Raw genomic sequence first — 24541 nt, 5'->3', positions numbered from 1 at the left:
GTCTTTTCTGTGTGTTCGAAATAAATAAATAAAAATAAATAAAAAATAAATACATAAAAATGAAAAAACAAAACAAAACAAAAAAAAAATACATACCATACTCATCCTTGCAGGTCAGTGATTCAGTGGTCTCTGAAGGAACACTGACAGCACCAGCAGCATTCTTGGCCCTGATTCTAAACTGATACTGAGCTCCTTCTGTCAGGTCTGTAACGGTGAAAGCACAGCTCTGGATGTTCACGTGATTGGCCTTCATCCATGCCTTTCCACCAGCCTCAAGTTTCTCCACCATGTAGCCAGTCAGCTTATAGCCACCATCATATTTAGGAGCAGTCCAAATTAGAGTGACTGTGTTCCTGGTAACATTAATCACATCTGGTTTACCAGGTGGATCTGAAAAAAAAAAATCAAAGAAAAGACATGAAATAAAACAAAGCCAGTGCAATTTAATTCAGGCATTTACAATAAAAACAGAAAAGTTTCTATGTATAACTTTAAGAAAATGGTTTGGACTCACCAATAGGATCAAGGGCAACAACAGCCTCAGTGACTTTGCTTGCCTTTCCAAGGCCGGCCATATTCATAGCCATCACCCTGAACTCATACTCTAGTCCTTCAACCAGACCCGTAACTCTACACTCCTTTACTCTCAAAGGAGTCTTACTAGCTCGCTTCCACATCAGGCTGTTTCTCTCCTTAAACTCAAGGTGATACCCTGAAAAACCCCCAAAAAGATATAATAAATGATGACTGATGACACTCGATTACCTACTTACAGAGATGAATAACAGTATTTTACCAGTGATTGGGGAGCCACCGGTGTCTTTTGGATCAGCCCAAGTCAGAATGGCTGACTCATGTCGAATGCTCAGAATCTCAGGAGGAGCTGGTGCCTCAGGTACATCTTGAGGAAAGATTAGAGATCAGTTAATTCACTAAAATCTTTACATAAAAAAACATAAGACTTACTTACTGTAACAAACCATTTCAAGATTAATTCATAATACCAATTACTTTTGCCATCAGAAAAATGTAAACACTACATTTTCAGGCTGTGCCTTTCAACATTAATCAAATTAATTTGTCTTTTATTCAAATGCTGCCTGTCAGACTTCACTGATGTCTGAATACTGCCCTAAGGTCACTGATCCAAATGTAAGTGTACTGTGTATCATATAACATGGAAAGAGCATCAACACAAGCTGAGGCTTAGTGTAATTATTAATCTTCGGGTTGGATCATGTCTGTATCTACAAATATTTAAATCAATGTATCAGAATTGGATTGGAACTCAATAATCCTTGGTCTAACCAGAATCGAACAATTCTGGATCAGAGAATATCCATCTTAACTATATGAAAGCTATTTTAATATCTTATTACCTGTCAAACCATTTACAAAAACTAGACTGACATTTACAGTAATTAAAAAGAGAAATCAAAGGACTTTTCAAGTAAAGTTTTGAAGACCAGAGTTGTACTCACTGAACGGATGCTGGGCGATGACTGAGTCAGACCTCAGGAACTCTCCGATGCCGTACTTATTCTCAGCACACACTCTGAAGATGTACTCTATTCCATCGTGGAGTCTGATCACCCTCATGGTGGTCTTCTGGATGGCTGAAGCCACTGTGGCCCATTTGTTGTCTGTTGTCCTCCTCTTCTCAACAATGTAATTGGACACCTCTGCACCTCCATCGTCTTTGGGCGGTGCCCACTCCAAAGTGATGCCATCAGCAGTAATCTCGTCAAACTTGATGGGTCCAGTGCATATTCCAGGCTTTCCGACGACCTTCAACTGGAACTTGCAGTCCTTTGAGCCTGCGCTATTCCTGACATTGATGGTGTAGGTATCTGCATCTCCTCTCTGGCAGTCTCTGACCAGTAGAGTGGTAATGCCCTGGGAAGCCTCAACACATATACGGCCAGTGTCGCCAAGTCCCATGTCGCCCTTCTTCCAGGTGGCGGTAGGGTTAGGCACTCCAATGACAGGGATGTTGATGCGCATGGTGGTGCCCTCCTTCACCACGCAGCAACCATCATGCAAACTGCTCAAGTTGCAGTCAGGCAGCACTGAAATGTTACCAATTGGTGTTAAAAACTTTTCTATAAGAAATTCTTTTTTGGCATTGAAAATCATGTAAGTGCATTTAAAGGGGCAGTATTATGCATTCTCAGTCACTTAGTGCTACTTTATAGTACAACCAAGTAACCATGATTGTACTATAAAAATGGTATTTATATCAAACATGACAGAAGAAATTTGACATTGTGATTTTGTAAGACGGTGGTATGAGTTCGCCCTGCAATTGGTGGGTTGCCTGCTTGATTCCCACTCCGTCTGTCTTTGTCATGTCTTATCAGGTCATTTCATTTAACACCTTGAAATTGGGCTTCTGTTTCTTTAAGAAACTCCTTCTTTTTCTGACTCTCCGCCTTCAGGAAGTCATCACAACATCTCTCCTCTTTTAAACTTTTAACAATGTTTTTACAAGCATTTCACTGAGAAGCAGCTCCTACAATGAGCTCAATTAGTTGCTTGGTAATTGCTGCTGCTGCTGCTAGTCTGAAGGAGCTGAGTGGAGGAGCTCAGAAACTAACACTGAGGAGGAGCTGCACCTCAAAAGGTGAGGCTATGTCCACCCAGGTGTTTTACACAGCTGATTGGTTGCCACAGTGATTAAAGGATTTCTCAAAAATGAATGAAATAAGCAAGGCAAAACTCCAGCTATGTTTTTGAAGAGGGAATAACATTATAACATGACGTAAAGCTTGAAAAAGTTGACTTTATATAATACTACCCCTTCAAAAAAATGTTTATGTTATGAAGGCTAACCAGGTGGATTCCTTACCAAATTGGTCCTTGGCAACAGCAGTGAGCTCAGTTGGTGGTCCCTCTCCAGACTCGTTGAGGGCCTTGACCCGGAATAAATACTGCTTGCCGTCTGCCAGCTCACTGATGGTGTGACTGGTGTTCTTGCCCTTCATAATCTCCTTCCACTTCTCCTCTCCTTCGCTCTGCTCCAGGATGTAAGCGATAATGAAGCTTCCGCCATCACTGATGGGTTTCTTCCAGCTCAGTGTGATAGAGTCTTTGGTGGTCTTTTGGGCTCTGAGGTCTGTCACTGGACCAGGTTGTTCTGCAAAAGTGGATTTAGGAAAAGTTGAAGCGTATTTTCTGATAAGAACAAATGGATATTAGTTCCAGTGCATAACTCTTAAGAAACTTGAATACAAAAAAACCTCCAACTGTGAAGACATATGAATGAATTTTCTTATAGATCTGAATGGAACATGAAAGTCCCAAACTCTTTGGGTGTTTTCTACCTAATAGACCGGTAGATCTTGCTCAATTTGGGACCAAAATTGTAACATTTATTATTAAGCTGATGTGGTTCATTTTCACACTGCACTGTGTCAGACGAACTAAACTACTTGAAAAACCTGTTCACCCACTCGCCTGTGCACCAAGAACTGCTAAAAAAAATGACACAAAAACCTCAGAAAAAGGTACAACAGTACATCTTTGAAAAGCAGAAGTGGAACCTCCTGCACTGCCAACAAGAATGCAACAAGTGGTTGTTGAATGGTAAGTCAACAACAAAACACTCGTCCTGTACAGCTGACCAATCATGATGGAGATCAGCTTGAGTTACTAGGTGATGGACAGAACTCCGCTGGGGTTGCTAGATAACAGCAACCCCAAAATGGAAGTATAAAAATGTCAAAATGTGAATTTTGTATTATACGTCCCCCCTTTAATGGCTTAATTATCCTTTAAAATACTAAAGTTAATTCCACCTCCAAATTTTTAATGTACGTTTCTGATTTAATAATTTTGGATTCAGTGGGTCGACTTTAATCTCTGAAGTATAATAAATCGCTACCTGAGGCCCGGACGCTGCCTGCCGTCTCGCAGCCCTCTCCGATGCCGTAAGCGTTTTCAGCCAGAACTCTGAAGCAGTATGCTTGACCCGGCTCCAGATTGGTGATCCTGAAGGAGGTCTTGTGGCACTCGGCGGAGACGCAGGTCCACGCCTTCCTCTCAGCCAAACGTTTCTCCACAATGTAGCTTTTCACTGGACTTCCACCATCGATCAGCGGCGGCTCCCAGCTTATCCAGGCGTGGGTCCTGGAGGTCTCCTTCACAGTCAGGTTAGCAGGTGGTCCAGGTGAGTCTGAGGGGGAGGAGCAGCAGAAAACTTTAGTCAATTGGTCAGGGTATCAAAGAACAAATAGAAAGGTAAATGGTAATTTTAATTTACATTAGGCTACATGCATTAAACAAGCACAACATTATGACCACTTGATTTGATTTCATGAAGGCTCCTCCTTACAACTTGCCGTAATTAAAGGATCTGTTATCTGACGTCTTGGTGTCAGATAAAAATAAACACACCTTCAGGGATCTAGTACAAAAGCATAAAATATTGTCTAATACTTTTGTCTGGTTTCTAGTGGACTTGAAATAAAACAAAACTAACTTACAAGTAACTTTTTAACTAATTATAGGAGGTTGTTTTCAGTCAATAATTCTTTAATGCTGAAAAAGAAAGTTCTAGTTTTACTGGCGGATTATTTCACTTTTAACAAGGTATCTTGTTGACCTTGTCAAATAATCTGCCTGTAGATCTAGAAGTTTTTTTATAAATATAATATTCCTATATCTTGATGAAAAGATATTAAGTTAGTTTGTTTTATTTCAAGTGATATATTTGCACTAGAAACTAGACAAAAATACTTCAGAAAAGTCTGTGTTTTTGTAGTGTAATCATATTTGTTGAAGCTTAACATAAATGTGTTTCTATAACTGCTCTTTTTGTTTTTAACAACAGTTCAAAACAAATTCAGGTTTATATTTATTCACTGTAATGCAACGCCTCTGATTAAACCCTAACTGTTTGCAGTCTGTGTACTCAGACAAATCCTTACCGAGGACTTTAACGATAATGGTGTAGCTCTTGGATCCACTGCTGTTCTCCAGAGACAGGACATATTTGCCTGCATCATATCTGTTAATGTCCTCAATCATTAGCAGAGTGTCCCACTCAGATGTCTTGATCAGCAGGCCCTGCCTGTCTTTCAGGTTGGCGTCCACCTTCGTCCATGTCACCTTGGGCGCCGGGCGTCCCCTCAGCGGGACGTACAGCCTCATGGTGATGCCGGCTCGCAGAACCAAAGCCTTCCTCAGATCAGCATCCAGCTCACCTTCAGGGGCAACTGCAGAGAGCCAGATTATTAAGATATGGTAGCTACCCAACCTTTAAGCCATTTTACTGGACAATAAATTGTCCCAGAAATTGAACTATAATATTGTGATTTTAAACTAATATAATAATAACAATGGCTTGTAAACACAAATATACTCACTCAAAGATAAGAAAAAATTTCATTTCTAAAGAATTTTTAACACTGGGACTGGAAAACATTTTAAATATACAAAAGAAAAAACAAAAGAAGGATCCAAATGGATTCTTGTTTTAGTCTCTGTGACTAAAGCTGGATTTCAAATTCAACTTAGTCAGGGAAACAGGCAAAGTATCAGGAAGTGCAAACTAACTACTTCGTACTGGGTGTCAAATGCTTCCAGTGTTTTTCAAAATGGCGGCTTTTCAATGATAGAGCTCATTTTAATTTATCATGTGATTAATGGACTTATTGCTTATTGTGGCAGGCCAACAATCATCTGATGAACATACTCAGGATGTCTTTGGCCGTGTGGTTTCCAGGAACCTCGCTGGGCTCACTGTAGCCAATCTTGTTGACGGCAGTGACTCTGAACTGGTACTCTGTGTTTTCCGTCAGGCTGGTCACCACGAATTTGGTGGCCTGGAGTTTCTTTGGGACATTGCACTTGGTCCACTCCTCGGCGTCGGCTCGCTTGCACTCCACCAGATATCCAATGATCTCACAGCCGCCATCGTAAGCTGGTTTGGTCCAGCTGAGGCTGATTGAATGCTTGGTGGAGTCCACCACCTTGGGGAACGCAGGAGGGCCAGGCGGATCTTAAGAATAACACAGAAAGCTTAGAAGTCTGACAAACATCAGGGATATTTTCAGTTACGTTTTTCTGCTAATCAGACACTCACAGACGGGGTCAACAGCCAGAGCGGCGTTGGAGGGATCGCTAGGTTTGCCCAGGCCGGCCTTGTTCAAGGCGATGACTCTGAACTCGTACTCTGAGCCCTCGGTCAGCTGAGCTGCCTTGATGGTTCTGTCGATGACGGGTCGGCGGTTAACCTTAGCCCAGGTCAACTCCGTGGCCTCACGCTTCTCCACCAGGTAACCCAGGATGGGAGCTTTGCCGTCATTGGCGGGGGCTTTCCAGCTGACTGTCATGGAGTCCTTGGTGATGTTGGTAATGACCGGTGGCTCACATGGCCCAGGAATATCTGATGGAAGAGATAAAGGCATGAGAGTCACACTGAAGACCAGGTTAACAAGCATCTCTGAACTGACACCTATTATGCGTCCTAGAACAGGTTAAGATGGTTTTATAGGTCATACAAAACATGTCTTGTCACTTTAAATCCAAAAAAGCTGCTGCGGGTCACGCCCCTCCAACTCAACGTTTACACTCATATGTGAAAATGGCTACAAACCCATTCAATTCAAATTCAATTAAAACAATTTAAACTCCAAACAGAATTTAAATTAGATGTGCAATTATACAGTAGTACATATTTGAAAAGCAGAAATGGAGCCCCCTGCACAACCAACAAGAATGGAGCAAGTGGTTTCAAATAGTTCAAATGTCATATTTACTTGTTCAGAAATTTAAAAAGGTATTCATGCTGTAAGAAAAAACAAAATAGAGCTGTTAAGAGAGTATTTTAAACTTAAAATGAAGTTTAAAAGGCATCAAAAGACAAGCATCAGTCAGGAGGAGGGTATAGAAAATTGCCTTATATTTTACATATATTCCTCAACAATGGTGTTTCTGGGTTCAACTAAGACTTGCATTAAGACATTCATATATTTTCTTTGCAAAGTTTTTCAGATAAATGGTTTAACTCATACAAACAAAAATAGAAAAATGAATTCTCACCGTACGGGTTCTTCACGGTTACGGCGTCAGTCATGATGGCGTCTCCCACACCATACTGGTTCTCAGCACTCACTCTGAACTGGTACTCATGACCCTCGATGAGCTTTTCCACTGAGCAGTCGGTGTTGTGGCCGTGGATGTTAGCGGTCACCAGCGCCCAGTTGGCCCTGCTGGTTTCACGCTTCTCAAGAATGTAGTTGGTGATTTCAGATCCTCCATCTGCGTGTGGAGGCTCCCAGCGAACCTTCACACGGTCGGCAAACACTTTGGAGATTTTTATTGAGGCTGGAGGGCCGGGTTTGTCTGCAGAGCAGGAAGAAGAAAGGTTGAATTTCAAACATGACTGCATTTAAGGCTTGTTGAGCTTTTCAGTAGGGCTGGAACTAAGGATAATTTTAGTTATTGATTATTCTGACAATTAATCGGATAAAAAATGGCACATTTTGCAAATATTTGTACTTGCTTCTTTTATAATCCTAAACATGGATTTAATTTAATTAACTTCAGGTAAAATGATACGAAGTTCTTTTTAAAGGTAAGGGACCCCACAAACAGTTAACAACACTTCTGAAGGGTGTCAACATTAAAATCTTTATGAAGAACAAATAATTGGAATTACACAACCCTAAGGGAGCATTCAATAATCGATTAATCACACCATTCACGTCACTGTTTTTACTGCAGCTTACCCAGAACCTTGACCTTAATGGTGGCATACTTGCTACCACTCAGGTTTTCAGCGAGGATGGTGTAGTCTCCAGTCTCCTTCCTGGTGACTGAGTAGAGCTCCAGCAGATGAACGTGTTTCTTCTGCATCGCCTTCATTCCTTCTGCGATCACCAGTGGCGCACCGTCTCTCTTCCAGCTGACCTTAGGCAGGGGTTTGCCGTGAACCTCAGCGTCCAGGAAGACGTTGTCGCCTGCCTTCACCACAATGAGGCCCTTCATGTTGATGCCCAGTTCAACGCGAGGAGGAACTGTACAGGAGACAGAGGGAGGAAGTTCATGACCCGCCACTGGATCTGATTTGTTCTTAACGGGTTGAGCAGAACCGTACCATTCTCAGCAATAACAGCAATGGGATCCGACACCTCAGACGGGAGGCTGACGTTGATGGCAGTCTTGGCAATGACTCTGAACTGGTACCTCTGACCCTCCTCCAGGCCCTGAACCACGTAGCTCTCGGTCTGGATGTTCATGCAGTTGGCGTTGCAGCAAGTCCATTTGTCCTCTGGCAGCTTAGTGTATTCCACATGGTAGCCAATCAGCTTGCTGCCGCCGTCATGTTTGGGACGGCTCCAGACCAATGAGACAGAGTTCTTGGTCACATCCATTGCTTCGGGTTTCCCTGGTGGGTCTGGGAGGAAAATAGAAGGGTTTCACAAGAGCAATGCTATCTAGTTTTGATCCTCTTCAATGTGCATTTTAAATGATGAATCTAAAGATAAACCAGACTTTTTTGGGTTATCCCTGCCCCAACTCTGTCGTACAAGACAGCATTTCGCTATTGATTTTAAACAATATGATGTTCAAGCTTTTCATTTTAAAGAAGTTTCTTTACTAAGGTGCCCATTTTACCTCATGAGCACCTGACCCCCAAAATATCTGAGCATGTCACTGAAAATATCCCAACATAAAATGGGATTCTTCTTCAAAAAAGATCATAGGTCATCAGTTATATTTACTAAGAATAAGCATAAAAATAATCAACAATACTGAAGTAACTTAATGATCAATCTGGAAGAATATTTCATGTTAAAATGTATTATGCTACCAAAGTAGATTATAGGTTATAGTGAGAAAATATTTGTACAAATTTATATTGTATGAATATTATAGTCATATTCTCTACACAGCTTGATTTGAACTGATGTTCTATTGAAATAAAAAATAATAACTTCTGGCCTTTTCTTTTTATAACTAGAAACTGAGGTAAGAACAGATGTACTTACCAACAGCAGTTCTGGCGGTGATGAAGTCGGTCTGTTTGCAGGGTTTTCCCTGTCCAGCCATGTTGTAGGCCGACACCCTGAAGGTGTACTCCAGGCCCTCGATGAGGCCGGTGCAGGTGTACTGCGTGGCTTTGACCACAGACTCGTTAGCCTTCACCCACAGCAGGCTGTTCCTCTCCTTCTTCTCTATGCAGAAACCAGTGATGGGGCTTCCACCATCGCTGCTGGGACGCTCCCAAGACAGAATGACAAAGTCCTTGTTGATCTTGTTGATCTGCAGGCTTCTGGGTTCACTTGGAGGATCTAGAAGAAAAAAAAAAAACAAACAAAATATTAACACATAACGTCACATCTGGAAAGGTAGGAAAGTTGAGCCACCCCGTGTTGCTAGGAAAAAAACAAAAAAACATTTATTATGTGACCAAACCTCCTGGCTAAAGTGTTTAGTAGATATTTATTTCTTTTTAAAAAAGTTTTTCACTCTTGAAAATGAATTTAGTCTAGCATAAGTTTAATAGAAATTGACTTTAGACCACAATAGATATTTTCAATTTGGTTTTTATATAGAGCTACAATATGAGGTCATAAAACAAAGAAATAAACTCAAAATTGTAACTTTGAGGTAAATTGAGCCATTTGACCATAAACTTACTACGAGGGTTGTAATTAACAATTACATAAGTAATTGATTTATCAAATATTCCAATGATTAATTAGATAAAAAATGGTTCATCCTACCCCTATTTGTCTTATAATGAACAAAACTCACCAAACGGATATCTGGCAATCATCTTCTCAGAGTAGAGGGGCTCAGAGACGCCAGACTTGTTCTCAGCCCGGACCCTGAACCAGTACTCCTTTCCAGGTGTAAGTTTGGTCATTCGGAAGCTGGTCTTGGTGCAGGAAGTTGAAACGGTGATCCAGTCACCCTGGCTGATGTCACACTTCTCCACAATGTAGTTAGTGATGTGGCTGCCGCCATCTTCCTCCGGGGTGTTCCAGAGCAGCGTGCAAGCATCAATATCCAATTCTGAGATCTCCAGAGGGCCACTAGGAGGTCCAGGGATGTCTGAGAAACAGAGAGGACGTTGTTATTGATGAAATAATTTTAATATGTCAATGCTATGTTGTCAGAAGCAGTGATGGGTGCTTTAGCTGACCCTGGACGATGACTCTGAGGATCTGGTTGACCTTGCCGGTGCTGTTCTCGGCTGACAGGCTGAAGTAGCCGCTGTCCTTTCTGTTCACGTTCTTGATGATGAGGGTACAGGTTGTCAGAGTCTTTACGACCGACAGGCGGTCTGAGGTCAGTACGTCCTCGTTGCCCTGCTTCCACTTGCAGAAAGGAGCCGGTTTACCAGCCACGATGCCCTCGATCACCATTTTCGATCCGGCCCTCACCGTAACAATGTCGGGCATGATGATCTTTGGAGCCACTGAAAGCAAAGCAAATATTAAAGGTGAGCTATTAGGCTTCCTCTAACAGGTTTGGATGGGCTACACAAAACACGCTCATGACAGATTCTTAGATGATGGGATTTCAGTCTGCTTAGTTCCGCCTATTTTGAGCTCCTTTCAGATTGAGCTGATTAGAGCATCTGAAAATGAGAAACTGCTGGCCACGCCCCCTAACTCAAAAACAAAACAAAAAAATTTACTTAAATTATTTTTATCACGCTGTACTTTTTACTTTTACTTTAGTAACTTTATTCTGAAGTACTGTTACTCCTATTTGAGTAAAATTTCTGGAAATTTTACGGCATTAATCTGCTGCTGGCCATGTCCCCCAACGTTTACACTCATACATGAAAATGGCTGCAAACAGATGCAATAATACATCTTTGAAAAGCAGAAGTGGAGCCTCCTGCACAATCAACAAGATTGCAGTAAGTGGTTTCTGGATAGTAAGTCAACAGCCAAACATTTGTGTTTTCCAGCAGCCATTGTATAGAACATACAGCAGTAAAACCAGCTGATCAAATGTGCTGGAGCTCAGTTTTGTTGCTAGGTAATGGTTAGAACTCTGCCTGGGTTGTGAGGTAATGGGTTGGGTGTCGCTGGGGTTGCTAGGTGAGGAGCAGTGCCTGCAGATTTGTGACATTATATTCTGAAGGTTTTGAAATGGCTTGTTTTCCTGGCACCAAAAAACATATATTTTTTGCCAAGAAACATCTGGGTGGTTTATTTAAGCACTTGGGTTGCTTTTAGAAGCAGTAAAAACCCAAACAAAAGTACACAATTGTGTAAAGTACATCCCCTATAACAATTAAACCACTGTTCACAAGAACCTGTTATTTTGCAGTTAAGCTGATCTACTTACTGAGCTGCTCCTTGACCTCAAACACTCCCTCCGCCTCGCGGGCCAAGCTAACTCCAACAGAGTTCCTTGCTGCCACTCTGAACTTGTACTTTGTTCCTTCCTTCAGACCAACCACCACAATGGTCAGGTCTTTGACGACAGAGTAAGGTGTCCACTTGTCCTCGGGAGCTCCCTCTTCCTGGTAATCAACAACATAACCGTTGATCTTAGCTCCTCCGTCTCTGAGGGGCTTCAGCCAGCCCAACGTGGCGCTGTTCTTTGAGATCTCCAACACATCCATCTTCTTAGGTGGGTCCGGCTCACCTTGATTTAAAAGTTGGCAATTATTAGACAAAAATTAAATAAATAAATTAAATTCACATAATTTGTTGTAGGCTCTACTCACTTATAGGATCCACAGCCAGATAGGATCTGGGAGAATCCTGAGGAACTCCAATTCCGTATTTGTTGCATGCCATGACTCTGAAGTAGTACTCAATGCCTGGCGTCATGTTGGTCACCTTGAAGCTGGTTTTCTTCAGGTCCTCTGTGCATTTGGTCCAAGTCTTCCTATCCACTTCCCGTTTCTCCACAGTGTAATTAATAATGGGGCTGCCGCCATCATTTTCTGGAGGCAACCAGGAGAGCTGAGCGGTTGTTTTAGTTATGTCGGTAGCATCCAAGCCGCCAACTGGACCAGGAGTGTCTGGATAGAGTTAGAAATAAATTTAGTTGATAAAGATCAGGTATATTTTATAGACAAGCTACAATGTGTCATCCCACGTCCAAGGTCCTTCCGCCTAGCTACCTGCTAGAGGGCAAAAAGCTACTCGCTGACGATTATTACCGTTGTCAAGTTGTCAACATACCATGCTAAAACTTAAACCTATGCATGACATATAAAAGAAAAAAGGACGCCATGGTTTCTGTGGATCAAACTGTCAACACTACAACAATTAGAAAATTTTGTAATTGATAAAAAGGGAAGCAGGTCAGTTATGCTAGCTTGACTTTGACAACCTTAACATGTAGATGTGCTGTGGAATTTGGTGGGTCTTGGTTCCATTAAAAAGAAGAAAAAAATCCGACCCACACGCTGAACTCTCTGAAAAAACAACATGTTTAAATTAGTTAATCTAGAACTCCTGAGTTCAGACGATCACTTATTAATAATTGCAAAACAAACATAAAACCTAAAAACAAAAGAAGTATAACAGACTGAATGTTTTGTTCTTTGTGTTGGAAATGTTTGCGTTTTTTTTTTGTATTGGATCCTGACAAGTGGAGTTGTTGTCATACTAACGTGTCTGTGTGTAGCGTAACCAACACAGAGAGCAAGAAAAAAGTGTCTTTGAGTTGTTTTTCAATGGTTTACTGCATTATTTTACCTTTGTTATCTGTGCTGAATTATTAATACCTACATCTCCAGATTTCATTTTAACAGAATTGTTCTATCATGACAACACAACTATGGATGGAAAGTAAAAAAATCCTCATTTTGTTCTTTTGTGTTTTGCGCAAGCGTGAAATTTCCAGATGTGAACAATAACATGCAATGAGTCTGTAAGACAAGCAAGTTTGAGCCTTTCAATGGCTTCCTGTTCTTACCAAGCACTTTGACTCGGACAAACACAGCTTTCTCTCCAGCTGAGTTGGACAGAGTCAGTGAATATTTCCCAGAGTCCTCTCTGGTGCTCTCAGGGATCACCAGGAAGCACATGGTGTCGACCTGGTCCACGTGACCTCGGCGTATGACGTTGTCCACACCCAGGCGCTTCCAGGTCACCTTGGGGGCCGGCCTTCCTCTGATCACAGCAAACAACCGGATGGGACACCCAGCCCTGACGGCGAGGCCTTTCCTCAAACTGGCATCCAGCTCAATTTCAGGGGCCTCTGTGGTCATGAAAGCACAAATAACGCTGTGAGCTCATGTAATGTCCTAAAAATGAGCTATTTTAGTACATGGGATCCTATGAAATTCATTTGATGTTTTCCCAAATTCCACTGTTTCTGTTTTAATTATTCTCAATTCCATTTATTCCATGAGAACCATATTTATTAACTGAGAAAGTATGTGAAAAAGATTAACAAATCAATAGCTGGAGATACATTTCTTGTTTTTCTGTATCACAAATGAAACAGCTGCTGTGGTTTAACAGAAAATTGTTTTTATGAGGTGTTAAAAAGTGTTTCCATCTCGTTTTTTAAAGAACTCAAACATAATGCAAAAACACAAAATCTTAGTACACTTGAAATCAGATAAAACTAACTCAAAGGTAACTTTTCAGCAAGATATAGAATTTTTTTTTAAGTTAATAATTCCTTAATATTGATTACTGGGAGATTATTTCACTTATAGCAAGACACTTTTTCATGTTACAAATTAAATAATCTGGCAGTGGAACTAGTTTTTTCATTAGGACTCTATATCTTGCTGAAAAGTTACTTCTAAGAGTTTTATTTTACTAAGATATTTGTACTAAAAAGTGGACCAAGAATACTTATGTTTTTGCAGTGTATGTGCAAAACAATGAATCTTGTTTTTAACATAAAATTTACCTTTTAAAATTGCTTTAGAGTTGAAGTCTGAAATATTTATCAAATTAAAATAAAAATTTTGTAAAAAATGTGCACACTTCCATAATGATCTGGACCTTTTTTTCTTTCCATCTGTCACAGGAATCTCCACTGAAGTAATGATTGTTAGTTGTTTTATTTTGAGCTGTTTGCGTTGCTTTACCAAAAATGTTTGTTTCATTCTTTTCCAAAATGAATATATGATTCAATAATCAGCTTCAGCTGCCGCTTCTACTGATTTATTTAAATGTTACAGATTTAGTAGACATGACCAACTGCAGCTAGCTAAATAGCTTCTTTATGAATAATCGTCTAATTCTTGCACTTCCATTCGACCATGTGCTGACAAAAATTACAGAAAGGTTTTCTGTCATTTTCATAAAACTCGCTATTATCCGCCAGTTCTATGTTTTATTGTGGATTACATTTTGTTTGTTAATTTCCACATTTCTGTCCGAGTTTTCTGAATTCATGGGGCCTTTTAAGTGCATAGACTCACCAAGGATCTCCTTGGGAGACACTGCCTCCTTCAGGTAGGCATGGCGACCCCACCCCACCTGGTTTTGGGCGGAGACTTTAAATTCATACTCCTGTTTCTCATCCAGCTGGCCGATAGTGAACTCTGTGATCACCAGCGGGCCACGGGTATCGATTCTCTTCCAGCCCTCTGAGGGTTTCTCTGGGTCGGCGTCGCTCTTCAGCCTCAAGTCCAGGCTGTAGTTAATAATGGTGGCGCCGCCATCATACACGGGTTTAGACCAGGACAGGGTAATGGAGGTCTTTGTGCTGTCAGAAACCTTCAGGCATGCTGGTGGTCCAGGTGGTTCTGAAGGTAGAGGTGAAAATATAAGACAGTGATGAATGGAAAAGCAAGAGGAGAGATTCCAGACTGAAAGTTGAGCTGAACTCACCAATAGGATCTTTGGCTGCAACAGGTCTGCAGGGTTTGCTTGGTTCTCCAAGGCCGACCTCGTTCTCTGCTTTCACTCTGAACTGGTATTCATGGTTTGGAATCAGGTTTCCCACTTTCATGCGTCTTTCAGAGATGGGGCTCTTTGTGCAAGCCACCCAGCGCACCGCCCGCTTCTCCTTCCTCTCCAGAATGTAACCAGTGATGGACTTTCCTCCATCGTTCTCAGGTGGAGTCCAGACCACAGTCATCTCCTCCTTACTGACCTGCATCACAAAAACAGCAAATGGTCCAGTGACCAAGGAACTAACTTCTACTCGGGATGCGAACAATTAATCAACTTACAATTTATTAAATTACAATTAGTTCCAGTGGAGTAACTAATATATCTGCTTAAACCTTCTTTTAGTGTTGCAGTTTGGGCTCCATCCAGCAGAGGGCATCGCTGGTCATACTTATGCGGAGCCAGTTGTAAGCGAAACAAACATGGCAGAGGGATACAAAAACGGGAAAGCTAATCGGTCCAAACAGAGTGCGGTGTGGGATGCAAAATGCACTTTATGTGGTTTTGTTTTGAAATATGTGGGATGCAAAATGCACTTTATGTGGTTTTGTTTTGAAATATAAATACTCGACAAGCTCCTCAAGTTGCTGCCTTAAAATTTTGAGCCTAGCTGGAGCAGCGTCAACATCTCGTTTAAAAATTATTGATGTACTACAAACACCAGGATGTGTTGCTAATAGAAAAGTGAAGGAGATAATGGAGAAAAATTATAACATGATGAAATAAAACATAATGCCAATAAGCAAGGTTGACTTTGAGGGTTTTTCGCGAGTGAATGCACTTTATGGGGCAAAGTTTTAACATTCATTCAAGAGCAACAGACGGTTTTCTGAATTCCTTATGACTTTATAAATATATCTAAGTTTAATAATGAACAGAAACCACGATTTTCTGTTTATTTGGTCAGTATTTAATATGGCTTTCACAAAATGTTAAAAGTCAATCATCCCTTTTAAAATTCAGCATATTATGAAAAATGTTGTCCTCTTGATACAGAAGAAAACTGAGTTTTTAAGAATAACTTATTAATTGATAACTTGCATCCCTAGTTTCTACAGCTACAACCTTTCCAAATCGAGACCTTATCTTACCTTAGTAACTTCGGGGGCGTCAGGGGGTCCAGGTCTGTTGAACTGAGTCTTGACAGTTACAGGCCTGCTTTCCATGGCGGGGCCAGTTCCCATCTTGTTCTCTGCTCTCACTCTGAAGATGTACTCATTGCCCTCCACCAGTCGGGTGATGTTACAGTAAGGAGTGACTACTGAGGCGGAGTATGTGGACCAGACCATTCTCCTGGTCTCACATTTCTCTAGAATGTAACTGTCCACTTCGCAGCCTCCGTCGTCCTCGGGACCGTCCCACACCACTCTGCATTTGTCAGCTCCGATGCCGGTGATCCTCAGGTTCCTCACTGGTCCCGGCACATCCAAGACGTTGACGTTTGCGTAGGCTGTGAAGGTGCCAGCTGTATTAGTGGCAGTGATGACATACTTGCCGGTGTCTGAGCGTCTGGACTTGGTCAAAAGAAATTTGGAATAATCGGAACCAGTTTCATAGCTCATTCTGGGATTGTCTCCCACAGCTTTGTCTTTTGTCCATTTGACTTCAGGCTGCGGTTTTCCTCTCAGGGCAGCCTCCATCCTGACCGACTCTCCAGCCTTCACTGTCACAGTTCCAGCTACCTTCAGGTCAATGACTGGCTTCTGGATCTCCTCCCTCACCACGATGTCAGGGATCTTTACCCATGCACTTTCTCCACCTTCATTCACAGTCTGGACCCTGAATAAAAAATACAAGACTTTTATTTTCAAAAACACTTGTTCAAGGTACTAGGGAAGAAATCACAAGAAAAAAAGTTACATTTCTCAGCAAAAACTAGGGCTGGACAATAAATTAATAATTTATATTGTGATCAAGACGCGATCAACACCAATGGAAAATACGTCTGATGACCAATGCAGAACCGCACAGCATTCTGGGGAATGTAGGCAGAGGAAAACCTCTAATCATTCAACCTCTCACTGCTAGCTTAGCATGGTCGGTGGCATCAACTAACTCACTCGATGTTGGCTAACCTAGCAACAACCTGTTGAGTAACTTGCGGTTGCGTAGCAACAATCTGTTCAGAAACTTGTGGTTGCCTAGCAACAACTTGTTGAGTAACTTGTGCAGCAATAGTTTGTTTCACCATTGAGCCTTATAACTGCTTAAAAATCAAAAACAGCAGTGTAAAGTGTAAACTCTGGGTAAAACAGAAGGTTACACCACCATTTTGGTTGTATTTCAGATAGCTAAAACAAAAAACTAATCAATTATTGTGATATGTTTTTCAGCCATATCGTCCAGTCCTAGTAAAAATATGCTAAACAAAGAATATTTCTTAGAAATATAATCAAGTTTTAATTTACCTGAATGTGTAGGTGTGGTTTTCAACCAACTTGTCAGCCAAGAAAAAGGTATCCGTTAGTGTGCTAGTGTTGAGTTTCTCCCACTGTTCAGCATCTTTGTGTTTGCACTCCAGGTTGTACGAGAGGTTGGGGCTGCCACCGTCATAGTCGGGCTTCCTCCATCTCAGATAGACAAAGTTTTTACCAATGTCGGTGGCTCTAAAGTTCTCCGGCTCACCAGGCTTCTCAATGGGGTCGATGGCCAGCAGAGCGGTCTTGGTCTCCACACAGGGGCCAGGTCCCAGCTTGTTGACGGCGCAGACGCGGAACAGGTACTCGTGGCCTTCCATCAGTTTGGCTTTGATCTTGCGATTGGTGCAGTTAGAAGAGATCATGGACCACATGCTAATGCTGGGCTCACGGCACTCCACAATGTAATTGGTGATCTCAGACCCACCGTTGTCAATGGGTGCCTCCCAGTTGACCATGCATGAGTCCTTGGTGGCATAGGTTATGTGCAGATTCTGGCAGTGACTTGGTCTGTCCAACACATTAACTGTGATGGTGCAGGAAGCCTCACCACCCTCATTTGAAGCCTTCAGTGTGTATTTTCCATGATCATTCCTCGTAGCTTCTTTTACCCTGAGGTGAACCACCGGGAGGTTCTGAATGATTGTCACTCGTTTGCTGTTCTCCAGAACCGTCTCCTCCTTTGACCAAATGACCTCAGGATCAGGACGGGCCTTGATGTAGCCAATGATGTTGATATTGTGGCCGACACGCACGGTTAACCTCTCGCGACAGGTAGCCTCCATTTCAATCTCAGGAGGGATGAGGATATCCTGAGCAGTGATTGACTGTGGCATTTCTTTTGGCTCTCCATCTCCGATCATGTTTGAAGCATAGACTCTGAAACTGTAGCCCACACCTTCTTCCAGACCCTTCACCCTGTAGGCACACAGCTTAATGAAGTCATCCAGGTTCACTTTCTTCCACTCCTCGCTATCGGCTTTCTTCATTTCCACTGTGTAGCCAAGGATGGGGCTGCCTCCGTCTCTGGAGGGTTTGGTCCAGACCAGGTCAGCAGTGTTCTTACTGTAATCCTTAACTTTGGGATTAATAGGAGAGCTTGGGACTGAGATGGGTCTGCAGGGTTTGCAGGGGTCAGAGGTAGGAGAAGGACCACTATAGCCAGCAATATTCTCTGCAAACACCCTGAATTCATATTCACTTCCTTCAAACAGACCCTGGACTCTGTATCGAAGGTCCTTGCAAGGGGTCCTATTAACACGGATCCATTTTCCTCCCTTGTGTCTGCGCTCTATGAGGTAGCCAGTGATCGGGCTGCCACCATCAGCTAGAGGCATGGTCCATCCGATTGTAACAGCATCTTCAGCCAGATCATAATGCTGCGGTTTACCAGGTGAACTGGGTGGCATGAAGGTGTGTTCAGCCACGGTTGGCTTGCTCTCCAGTGGAGCACCCACTCCCATCTTGTTTGCGGCACGAATGCGAACCACATACTCTGTTCCTTTCTGCAGGCGGGTAATCCTGAGCTCAGTTTCAAGGCTGCCGGAGCTAACGCCTCCCCAAGTCTCCTTGTTGGACTCTCGTTTTTCCACAATGTAGCTGGTGACGGGGCTTCCGCCATCGTCCTTGGGAGGACGCCATTCGATTGTCATGGAGTCTGGAGTGACTTCCATGATGTTGACGGGTCCAATAGGTGCAGCTGGAACATCCAAAACAGTTACACTCAGGGCCACGGTTTTCGTCCCTGCCGCATTGGACACAGTGAGCAGGTAGGTGCCTGTGTGGTTCCTGGTACACTCGTTTATGTTAAGCACAGTTGAGAAATTGTCAGTATCAATTTTGACGTTGCCCTGGCTTGTGATTTCCTCCCCGTCAACGGACCACTTGGCAGTGGGAACAGGAATTCCTCTCATTATAGCTGGTAGCCTGATGGTGGTGCCAGCCTTCACAATGATGCCTTCAATCAGCTTAACATCTACCTCCACAATTGGAGGGACTATGAGAATACAGAAAAACACAAATTACTCCACATTTCCATGTTAATTTGATGTATCACAGCCAAAGACACATGGATAATAATAGAATAATTAAAGTTGTACATGTGTATCGATTAGTGTCTCTATGTTCTGCTGCCTACCTAGTTTCTCCTGGCAGAGGATGGGCAGTGTGGTGTCAGGTCTACTGAGGCCAATGGCATTTTCAGTCCTCACTCTGAAGCGATAGGTCTTTCCTTCCTCCAAGCCGGTAACATGACTCTCTGGGATGCTCTCAGTCTTCCATTCTTCCCACTCTCTGGCTCCTTCTTCCTGATACTCCACAAAGAAGCCAGTGATCTCACTTCCTCCATCGCGATCAGGCCAATTCCAGGCCAACCAGACCTCTGTTTTGTCCACATCAACGTGATGCAGGTCTTTAGGAGGACCAGGAGGGACTGAAGCACAGAATTATAGGATAGTAAAGTAAGTAAGGTAAAGTAGTTATAAAAAGTATTCCTTGAATAAGTATTCACTGTTGTGATACTTACAAAGAGGGTTCATTGCCTTGATAGCCTTTGGTATCTCAACAAATTCGCTTCGGCCATAGTGGTTTTCAGCAGCAACTCTGAATGAGTAGGATGTGCCCTCCATCAGGTGCTTCAGCATCATGCTGCGTTTCTTGGAGGTGGAGCAGACAGGAACCCACTGAGTGGATGCAGTGTCTTTCTTCTCTACCACAAAGTTAGTGATGCGAGAGCCGCCATTGTCTTCCGGATCCTTCCATGACAGGTAGGCGGAGTCACTTCTGACATCAGACACCCGGAGGTGCTGAATAGGACCAGGTTTGTCTTAAGATAATAGAAAGAAAATGAACAACGCTTCATAGGTGACACTTCTGTCATTGTGCCTTGTCTACCTTAATGCTGTACTTACCAAGAACCAGCACAGTGCAGGTAGCAGTCTTGGAGCCGGCCGGGTTTTCGACGGTCAGAGTGTAGTCTCCACAGTCTCCACGGTTGCAGAATCTCATCTCTAGCTTTGTACCAGCCTGGTTTGTCTCAATGTCAGCCCTGGTAGGAACCTCTGCTTCATTCTTCTTCCAGGTGACTGTGGGGAATGGCACGCCTTTGATGGTGGCCATCAGGGTGATGTGAGTACCAGCCATGGCCTTCACCTCGCGGGTCATTCCAGCCTCCAGGATCAACTCTGGAGGCTCTGCAATAAGAAATATCAAATTATGACAATTTATTTCAATACATGATAAAAATCACCTACAATTTAGTTTGTTGTGTAGTTAGATAGATTTAGAGGTTGTTCATTTGGAACTCACCAAGTCTCTCCTGCACTCTGATTGGATCCTTCAGGTTGGCTGGGTCAGACTCTCCAGCTGCGTTCACAGCCATGACTCTGAAGCGGTACAGAGCACCATCTTCCAGGTCTATCACCTTAAACTTGGTCTCCTGGCAGGAATCTGGAGTCTGGTTCACCTGTTGGCCAAAGAAGGGTCAATGCTGACCATCTTATTTTTCTCAAAGAACAAGGAGACGCACATAAGGTCCTTCAGATAAAAATCATATGGTGCATTTACACCAGCCTTGTTTAGGCCACTTTAATAAACCTCCAATTTGTTTGATTGGAAAGTCTGTTTTGTTTGGAGAGGTGTGAATGTAAAATCAATCTCTGATGTTTATCAAAAAAGCGAAAAGCTTTTTGGCGCATCAGTCTTGGTTCAGCTAAAATGAACTCTTGGGCAGTTTGAATGCATTGTTCCAAAAACAGTAAGTGGACTAAAGCACAGGGCATTCTGGGTAAATACAACCAAAACAAATGCATGAGTCTAGCACTAGTGGGAGAAATGCCTTGCAGTCTTTTACCAACAACAAAAGAGAAATACTACAATCACTCAAATCTGATGCCACTTTTTTTTGTTTATAAGTTACACTTCCTTCAGAGGTTCTTGATGCAGCGCCCCCACAGGTGAGGAAGGGAACAGGTTTTAAAGGGTTTAGTTGACACAGTGCGGTGTGAAAGTGAACCCCAAATGTTGCACTTTTGTTCCTCAATCGAACCGAGTCTACCGGCCTATGAGGTGTAAAACACCTTTAATCTCACCTTGCTCCATTCCTCTTGCCCAGCCTTCTGGAACTCCAGCAGGTATCCGAAGATCTTGCCTCGTCCAGTGTCGGTGGGCGGCTCCCAGGACAGAGTCACTGACTCTTTGGTGAAGTCGATGGCGCGAAGGTTGACAGGTGGACCAGGTTTTACTGAGGCAGAAGAGTTCTTCAGTCATTATTACTGCTAACAGTGTAAGGCTTATAAAACTGAAAGTTTTAAAACGTGAACCTACCGATGGGATCCTTGGCAAAAACTGGTTTGGATGGTGGGCTGGGGTCTCCAGCTCCCACCACGTTCTCAGCGCTGACTCTAAACTCGTATTCGCAGCCTTGCAGCAGCTCTGTCACACAGTACTCCACTTTGGGGTAGATTCTTTCTGTGTTGCAGCGAACCCATCTGCAAAAATAACCATTTCACCCAATTTTTTAATAATCTGAAACATAGAAGTTTCACATGTTGAAAATAATGTGCCTGAAAAATGAAATCTTCCCATCTTCCTGGAAATGTTTTGGCCATCTAAGAAGCTGTACCTTGCATTTTCTCAGTTACAATTGTTGCTTATCAGCGCTGTGGGGTAATGTACCTGTTGGCCTTGGTCTCCTTCCTCTCCACAATGTAACCTGTGATTGGTTTTCCTCCATCAGCAGGTGGCTCCCAGCTGATCAGGGCGCAGTCATGGTAAACTTCCTTCACTGTGGGTTGCTTTGGCGCATCAGGCACCTCTGCAATGGAAACATGTCTAATGGTCAGACACCAATTTGACTTTGATCCTACCTGGAGAATGGATTTGTTTATTCAGCATCAGCTTACTGAAGACGTCTCGAGCTTTGGTCTCCGCTGACAGGAGTGGGTCACTGATGCCATACATGTTCTGAGCCATGATCCGGATGATGTACTCACGACCCTCGATCAGCTTTGGCACCTGTTGGCACACAGTGACAAGCGGGGATGTGGTCAATCCCTCCAATCGTCCACTGCCCAATTTTCAACATTTAAGCTTCCAGAGTTTTCTGGTAACTTTACTGAAAATGGGTTCTCTCTCTCTATTCTAGCTGAAACTATTAGAAGGACCTAGTATTGGTAAAATAATCTTGCATAACAGTAAATAATTTATTCACACCGTCTTTTTTCACACTGATCCAAACCAGAAAATACAGAAAAAAAACTATTGTGTCTCTGGGTTGTGTATATTTTTAAAAGTATTTTTTCTGTTTAAGAGTTCGGAGAATAAAACTGACCTTGCAGGAGGTTCTGGTGGAGGAAGAGGTGACGGGCATCCACAGCTCTCTGTTGGTGTCTCTCTTCTCAATTATGTAATTGGAGATGGCGCAGCCGCCGTCATCTAGAGGAGGGTTCCAGGAGATGACCATGTAGTTCCTGTAGACTTCGTTGAACACTATGGGGCCCTCTGGTGGCTGAGGACGGTCTGACAGGAGGAAAGAGTCACACAAATTAAAGCTATAGTTTATCTTCAGGTCATACAAGTTTAAACTGTGGTAAAAAACTATGATTGATTTTGAGGGCTTCCCAATTTAAATAGTGTGAGAAAACCACAATTTTGTGTTTATTCAGTCAGTATATAACAGCTGACAAAAAAATTGGAAAATAATGTGATTCTATGCTAAAATTCAGAATTTGAAAAATTCAAAAAATGCAGCATTTGAAAAATCCAACCCTTTGTGTTAAGGAAAGACAGTTGGCCCTCTTGATAGAAAATAAAACTTTTTAAGAAAATGACCACTCATCAATTAACCGTTAGTCGTTTGTTAAGAACAATCAACTTTAGATTAAATCTTTAATCAATAACTCTTATTTCTGTTCGCTGACTGGCCATGATGAAATGCATCCTGGGCAGTGGTGGAGAAAGTACTCAAAAAATTTACTTAAGTAAAAGTACAAATACACAGACAAAAATGTACTTAAGTAAAAGTCAAAGTACCACATTAACATTTTACTTAAGTAAAAGTAAAAAAGTCCTGGCTTTTAAAAATACTTAAGTATTAAAAGTAAAAGTACTTGCTGAATGCATTGCCTAATCACTAATATCATTAAGTTTACCAATCATATTTAATTTTAGTACATCAGAAATGTGCCATTTTAATGAACAATGCCACAGATAAAGCATGTTTTTATTGTGTTTACTCTGTAACATAGTTTAGACTTAGATATGTGATTCTATGCATCATTATTTCAGGGATGGAAACATCTTGTCTCCTGTCCTAACATAACACAAACTTCACTTTTTTTGCCACACATTTATTTTGAAAGAAATCCAACTGGCAGAGGAGGACATGGAACCAAGGAGCCTCGTAGCAGAGTTGTAGTCTAGACCACCGAACCCAAGACCAAATCAAAACCAGTACCCCATGCTATATGACAATAAAATTATGTGCACCTATCAAAATTGCTTCTCAAATTGATCTGAAAGATTCACTTTCCCATAAAAACACCTAGATATTAAATACTTAGAGCTGAAATAAATTTAACCAGTGACAATTCAAACTCTTCTTCATTCTGTTTTGCTTTCATCTCTGTGCCACAATACACAGCTGCCATCCCTAAAAAAATAACACCCTGGGCGGTTGCCCATATTGCCAATGTCAGAAATAATAATTGTCTGCACCATTAAACATAGCAATTAACAACGCTCAACTATAAACACTGTCCAAGGCCCAATAAGCAAGAAGTAACCAAGCAGGAGGAGCACCGTGACTGTTCTCATCCTCCCTCCTGCTGCAATGTCTGCCACCATGACAGGAGACGAAAACAAAGAGCAATGAGCATGCTGTGTGTTCTTATGTTCTTGTTTTATTTATTCACCAATTAAATATAAAGATATTTTAATGAAATAAAATAGCTACTGCAGTGTACGCAGAGCATTACAAGAACAAAGAACAGCTTTCAGTGAGGCTTCAGTACTATAGGACTTAGTCAAGATCCGTCCAGAAGAATCGGATCGTCCATGAATGTCATATTACTATATTGCACTTTGGTCACAGCGTTGTCCCATATATGCAACACCTCAGCCAACACCTCCACACAGTAATTCAGCGCATGAGTGACAACTTTTTTTCATGGCAGATGCAACATGTGTCTCAGTCAATACAGCTAGCTTTGCTAGCATCACGTCCACAGAGCTTACCTTTCTTTAAGCTTTCCTTCCAAGTGACGTTAAAAATTGGAT

The 24541-nt window shown here is 42.2% G+C and overlaps 1 protein-coding gene across 23 annotated transcripts in view; it reads right to left on the bottom strand.

Annotated features, from left to right (window-relative positions):
* Window positions 1–24541, bottom strand: part of ttn.2 (titin, tandem duplicate 2) — a 214487-nt gene that overhangs the window by 47609 nt on the left and 142337 nt on the right. For all 23 annotated transcript variants that reach the window (XM_081604655.1, XM_081604668.1, XM_081604665.1 and 20 more), the window contains 31 exons: window positions 22596–22783; window positions 22168–22279; window positions 21941–22079; window positions 21590–21753; window positions 21355–21506; window positions 20573–20729; window positions 20176–20457; window positions 19791–20090; window positions 19404–19697; window positions 17258–19262; window positions 15941–16628; window positions 14787–15051; window positions 14375–14701; window positions 12907–13191; window positions 11705–12004; window positions 11320–11622; window positions 10160–10435; window positions 9769–10068; window positions 9000–9302; window positions 8105–8404; window positions 7737–8024; window positions 7048–7350; window positions 6089–6391; window positions 5699–6004; window positions 4932–5219; window positions 3887–4177; window positions 2852–3139; window positions 1485–2072; window positions 800–904; window positions 518–715; window positions 97–393 (listed from right to left, as the gene is read on the bottom strand). In XM_081604655.1, coding sequence (XP_081460781.1) covers window positions 97–393; window positions 518–715; window positions 800–904; window positions 1485–2072; window positions 2852–3139; window positions 3887–4177; window positions 4932–5219; window positions 5699–6004; window positions 6089–6391; window positions 7048–7350; window positions 7737–8024; window positions 8105–8404; window positions 9000–9302; window positions 9769–10068; window positions 10160–10435; window positions 11320–11622; window positions 11705–12004; window positions 12907–13191; window positions 14375–14701; window positions 14787–15051; window positions 15941–16628; window positions 17258–19262; window positions 19404–19697; window positions 19791–20090; window positions 20176–20457; window positions 20573–20729; window positions 21355–21506; window positions 21590–21753; window positions 21941–22079; window positions 22168–22279; window positions 22596–22783 — 10395 coding nt within the window. The remainder of the gene's footprint in view (window positions 1–96; window positions 394–517; window positions 716–799; window positions 905–1484; window positions 2073–2851; window positions 3140–3886; window positions 4178–4931; window positions 5220–5698; window positions 6005–6088; window positions 6392–7047; window positions 7351–7736; window positions 8025–8104; window positions 8405–8999; window positions 9303–9768; window positions 10069–10159; window positions 10436–11319; window positions 11623–11704; window positions 12005–12906; window positions 13192–14374; window positions 14702–14786; window positions 15052–15940; window positions 16629–17257; window positions 19263–19403; window positions 19698–19790; window positions 20091–20175; window positions 20458–20572; window positions 20730–21354; window positions 21507–21589; window positions 21754–21940; window positions 22080–22167; window positions 22280–22595; window positions 22784–24541) is intronic.

This window comes from Poecilia reticulata, chromosome 2 (assembly GCF_904066995.2).
Source record: "Poecilia reticulata chromosome 2, P_reticulata-male-v2, whole genome shotgun sequence".
Lineage (NCBI taxonomy): Eukaryota > Metazoa > Chordata > Actinopteri > Cyprinodontiformes > Poeciliidae > Poecilia > Poecilia reticulata.
Note: the sequence above shows the minus strand (reverse complement) of the source record. Positions and strands in the feature narration are given on the sequence as shown.